General features: G+C 38.5%; 1 protein-coding gene across 2 annotated transcripts; it reads right to left on the minus strand.

Annotated features, from left to right (window-relative positions):
* Positions 1-800: 800 nt before the first annotated feature.
* elovl1a (ELOVL fatty acid elongase 1a) lies at positions 801-5,073 on the minus strand. Of its 2 annotated transcripts, XM_034137816.1 has the most exons (8): positions 4,681-5,073; positions 3,808-3,901; positions 3,376-3,566; positions 3,193-3,273; positions 2,771-2,827; positions 2,555-2,660; positions 2,231-2,370; positions 1,805-2,128 (listed from the first exon to the last, which is right to left on the minus strand). In XM_034137816.1, exons 2-8 carry the CDS (start codon positions 3,866-3,868, stop codon positions 1,805-1,807), a joined length of 960 nt encoding a protein of 319 aa, XP_033993707.1. In that variant the 5' UTR covers positions 3,869-3,901; positions 4,681-5,073. The 2 variants fall into 2 exon arrangements, with proteins under 2 accessions (XP_033993708.1, XP_033993707.1); XM_034137817.1 differs by lacking the exon at positions 4,681-5,073 and having other exon boundaries at positions 801-2,128; positions 3,808-3,868.
* Positions 5,074-5,529: the final 456 nt, after the last annotated feature.

Consider the following 5,529-nt stretch of genomic DNA (forward strand, 5'->3'; position numbering starts at 1 on the left):
GTGTCCCTATTTCAATGATGCATGGTAACTGATTAACATGAGTTGATTACTCAAGCCCAGCATCTGATAAAATAGTTTAATGTAAGTCTCAAACAAAACTAATGTATTGTCTGACTGGATTTGTTGTAAACTATTACCTTGTAGCTGATGGATTGTGTGTAATCTAAAGATATACATCAATATTTAGGATTTACAGGAATTGATAACTAATGCTGTGACATTTTCTCTCGTCATGGTTAATTGACAGTTTTTTTTAATCAACCCCAGTACTGGTTTGAATAGCATGACTTGCTCTAATATGCAACAATGTGGGAATGTGAAGCATTTCTGATTCCAAGGGCACAGATAAAATGATAACGATCACTATGCGACTATCAGATTATCTGCAGTTCATCTCGAACCAACCTGCGCCACTGCATTACATTCATGTTTTGAGTTCTTTAGTGAAGATCCACAAAATATTTTGGTTTTTATATACATTAACCCGTTTTCTTGTGTATTGATGCTTTGTCCTCTTTCACTCTTATAATCTAAGGATTCACCTGGTGTAGACAATTATTAAAATATAAATTATTCACTTAGGTGAAACAGTTGAGAACAAGAATTCTCTGGGAGACGTGTGGCACAGTGTGGGATAGTGCGTTGGTGTTCGGATCAGGGGGAGCACAGGTTCAAACCCCACTGCAGTCAGCATGTCGTGTCTCTGGGCAAGACACTTCACCCCAAATTGCGGGGATTGTCAACAGTATTGAGTATGTAAGTCACTTTGGATAAAAGCGTCTAACAAGTAACAAGTAACATAATTACAAAACGTCTTTATTTCTGCTTAAGTCAGAAACAGGTTAATCTACTAAACATTGAAGGTTCATTGTAACAAATAAACAGCTCGACATCCAATCTGAAGTATTTATGCCAAATGAAATTTTAAAAGGCTGGCAGTGCTTCAAAACGACTTCATCTGTCATCAGTGCACATGTGTAATATAAAACAGTAAAAACACTGGTAGGTTTACAAAACAACATTCATTCTGCAGGGATATTCAGAAACAGTGCTCTTTTTTCTGATTTTAAATTTGATAGGAAGTGTATTAACTTCCTGCGAGCCCCTGCAGTGTGCTGAGAAACAGACCATGCCGGGTTCCAAAACTCAAAACAGTGTATATGTCACTACCTAAGTATGCTAAATGCATTAATACTGTAATATACAGTATAACATTTATTTTCCACAATTCCAAAAATTGAAAAAATAAAGTTGAGGTGTGGTATGTCTTTTTGAAAAGTGCACACCCTAACTGCTTTCCAAATGACACAGACCTTTATCTAAAAAGATTTATTTCAAAAAGATAAATAAAAACAACAAAACTGAATATTTGACATTTACAACAACAGCTTTGTTTTGTAGCAGGTATTTAAATGTACTGGTCTTTAGTGGAAACTGTGTGATAATCCCAGGGAACAATAGTCCTGCCTGCTAGACAGTAGGTCAGGCTGGTGCGGACCAAGCCTGAATTGAAGATACCATCAGTGACAAAGTGAGCACCAATCTTCATACAGTGTTCGTCACAGTTAATCGTTTTCACAACAACTAACAAACACAATGTGGCAAGAAGAGATCTTCACCAAAACACCCATCAAAAACAAGTGTGCACAAGACTAAATGTATATAGAACATTTAAAGTTTAGAAGTAACATATTGAAATTGTGCCAATCCAATATGCTACTAGGTCTGAATGCTGGATGACATTTTCAAGGTAGCTCTACATCAACTTCTTGTATGTCTCCTCCTGATTTCCAAAGTCACAAAGTTAGATTTCCTTTACTTTGCCCATGACGAGTTTGCTCATGACGAAATTGCCGTTGGTGTGGTGGTGCCCATTTCCATTCTCCATGTGTTTCCCGTTGGCCAACACAGCAATAGGTTTACTGGCTGAGCCGTTCTGTTTGGGCATTTCCTCCACAGAAGGAAGCCGCTTTCCCTTAATGTAGGCCTGAATCCAGAAATTAGAGAAGAGGAGGAAGAAGAAGGTGCCATACATCCAAATCAGGTGGATATACATGGGAATCTGGTAGTCACACTTTTCCATGAAGTAGTACTGGCCGATGTGAGCTGAGACGATGACAAACTGTATCTGTAAAAAAACAGAGAAAGGAGAAATTGTTATTGAAAATCTTATTCTACGCTCGATCCAATGTAAAATCATAATGTATGCCAGTAATATTATAGGACATACAAGCTGGATGGCGGTCATGTATTTTTTCCACCAAAGGTATTTCTGGAAGCGAGGTCCTGAAGCAGAGAGCAGGTAGTAGAAGTACATGATAACGTGGACAACTGCATTCACCATGGCATGGAAGCAGCCCATTCCTCCAGCTTGAAAAGGGGGAAAACAGGAAATTATTTGACTAAACATTTTAAAACATAGTTTTTCATAGTGGCACACTCACAATATATAATTTAAGGACGTTTTAAGCCATTTCTAGAGCTAAAATAGTTTGTTTATGCATATTATGTGTGTGAAATGGATTACTTTGATGTGATGCTGAGTAAACCTTACCAGGAGTCAGGGTGATGCCCCACCACCACGTCCAGGGCATGAAGGAGTGATGGAAAACGTGCAGAAATGTGATCTGGCTTTGTTTCTTCCTCAGCACAAAGAATACCTAAAAATAAAAAAAAGTAGGATAAGCATAAGTTTACACGCACAAAAGCCATGTCTCCAGAAGGTCAGATAATCAAATACGGAAAATGTTTGAGATGAGAATGTCCTTACTGTGTCAAGGAGTTCGATATATTTTGACATATAAAACATGTAACACGCTCGAATCATCTGGGGAAAGAAAAATAAGAAAATTCATTAATGTCAAAGATTCATATATCCATCTTAACCAGACAATAATCTTTGTTTTGCTGCCTTCAGAACAGTTACAAACCACGAAAGAGCATTATGGCCAGGCCAAAGGAAAGGAAAATCTTTATTTTGTACAAATTTTCCAAATAAATATTGGTTAATCTCAAAAGCTCTAGGATTCAACATTTCTACTGTATTATTGAAATGCAAAACAAAAATTCGTTTTCCCTAATTTCTGCCAGTAATAGCCTTCCATACACACTTTTAATAGTCAGAATAATTTTAGTAGTAGGCCTAAGAGCTTCTTTGCTCTGAGGCAAATGAAAAACAGTGGACTGGCTTACCCGATAAGCCTGAGGGGTGGTTGAGGTGTCAACGAGGTCACATTTCCACGTGTAGGTGGTTGCCCATCCGGCCATCAGGAACTAGATGTAAATAAAACAACAACTCATCAGCACTTATTAACATCTCAGGTTTGGGAATAAATGGGAATTTTAGACCGCAAATTGCTTAATCTTTTAGTTTACCTCATAGACAATGAAGGCATTTAGTAAAACCATGCTGAGGTTGTAGACAATCATGGCTGTGTTGAGATGAAAGGGCTTCCTGTTTGCCATCAGGCGAGGTCCAATGTACTTTGAGAAGATTACATAGGTCAACAGGATGAGGTTCATCCCTATAGGTCTCTGCATGAGGGGATAACTTTTGATTCGTTCATCTGGGGAGCACAAAAATACACATTTCTCATCTTAAAAAAGGCATGTCAGTAATGGATACACACACAGATATCTGGTTAAAACTAAATGCAGTTTATACACAGTTTTGCCAGATTCATGAAGTAGTTTAGGAAAGTACCCTTTACAAACCATAAATTGTATCATTATTCCATGAGAGCAGCAGTCATTCATATCTTAACAAAGCAGTGGGGTAAAAACTGTTAAAGTGACAAAGACACTTACCAGTCCTCAATTCTACAAAACTGTAGAATTTTGAAATGATCGATACAGCTGTTTGCGACATGATGACTCCTTGTTTCTTGTCCTATAATCACAACTGAAAGAAAAGAAAAGACAAACAGTCAGGAACCAGGAGATGAAGCCGAGCTGAGTGAGTTTGGTTGGGCAGGTAAGTGACAAAGCAACCTGTCCACCTGCTTCCTCACTGACTGAACAAACAGGAGACAGCTGCACAAGCTCAAACTCCCCTGAGTGCCCTTGTGTTAAAAAATAATAATAATGACAAATCTGTACTAGGAGCTAATTTCACTGCCTAATAAAAAAAATTGTAGCGTTTAAACTACATATCCTTACTGTTTTAGCACCATGTGTGCCTCAATTAAAAAAATGAAAAGCTTTATTTATTTAATTCAGCAACTGAAAAAGAAAACAATGACACAACAAAAAAATTATTAAGACCGTTAAAAAAAAAAACTATGACCGTTAAAATAAGGATTGTGAAACATCCGAGCCCTTCAGTCAATGTCAAGACAATGAAATACTCTCTTGCTGACTAACAGAGCAAGTCAAACAGGTGAGGCAACGAACTTGGCCCTTATAGCCAGCGTAGCCAACCTCATAAACTCCCAAGATACAAACTGATCAGGGATTTCCAGGGAGGGAAACTACACAGTTTACTCTATTTAAAGCAACAGTATCAACGTTTTGCTGTCCTAATCCAGATAAACTATACTGAACTGTTAAATCGGAGATGTGTCTGCCATTTTAAACAATGAAAAGTTTAAAACAAACATTCAATTAACACTTCCACAGGAGAAGCACAGGTACAAATCTCAAATTTCTGAAAAAGCTAAAATACTTGCAGTTGTGACTCACCGGCTGAGTCCTCACTCCTGTGTGTGAGGAAAGCAGCTGCACAGCCACAGCAGGCAGCACTCAATCCAGAGAATCAAACAGATCAGCAGCAGCAGTGAGAGGCGATCAGGTGGAAACCAGACACATGCAGAGATATCCTGTGGGTGAAAGCCTCCAGATGTCCTCAAATGTTGGAAATCCAACACAGGCTTCACAGGTAAGAAATGGAAAATAAGCAAGAGACAGAGCAAACTAAGATAACTATGGGAATGTCAGTCAGGCAGTCCATTTAAACCCCGGGGCACTACTACAAATCTTGCTAGTTTCAGGACCACACCCTGTTTCAGTGCTTAGCCCCACCTTCATATCCTCACTTAGCCTCTCTGCGATTGGTCCTGCCTCATCACTGGTGGTAAAGGGGATGGGGTCATGGAGTAACATGCCTTGGTTAAAGAAGTCCACAATATGACACACTTATTGACAAACAAAGTTACAGGTTAAAAAATAAACAGTATCAAAATGAAGATGCTTCAGTTAATTAGCAAACTAGACTAAAACAACAACATTTTTGATAAAGGTTGCACAATTATTAACCTACGAGGTCACAGGGTTTCTTTTTTGTGAATTATCTGAATAGTTTCAAAGGAAATAAGGAAGGTTTTTATATTTCAACTTCATTCATGTCCCTCAAACAGGATTTAGGCTAAAGGTGAGATTTCCTATGTTAACTAACCTAACGTCACTTTTAAAGTTGCCCATCCCTGTCGCAGAGGTTGGGTACCCGTCCAATCCTTGCCGCTATGACGAGCCCTCCAGAGTTTCTGGTTTAACCTGTTTAATCAGGCATGGGCGTGAGGCCTGCGTAAAGTT

This window comes from Trematomus bernacchii, unplaced genomic scaffold, assembly GCF_902827165.1.
Source record: "Trematomus bernacchii unplaced genomic scaffold, fTreBer1.1, whole genome shotgun sequence".
Lineage (NCBI taxonomy): Eukaryota > Metazoa > Chordata > Actinopteri > Perciformes > Nototheniidae > Trematomus > Trematomus bernacchii.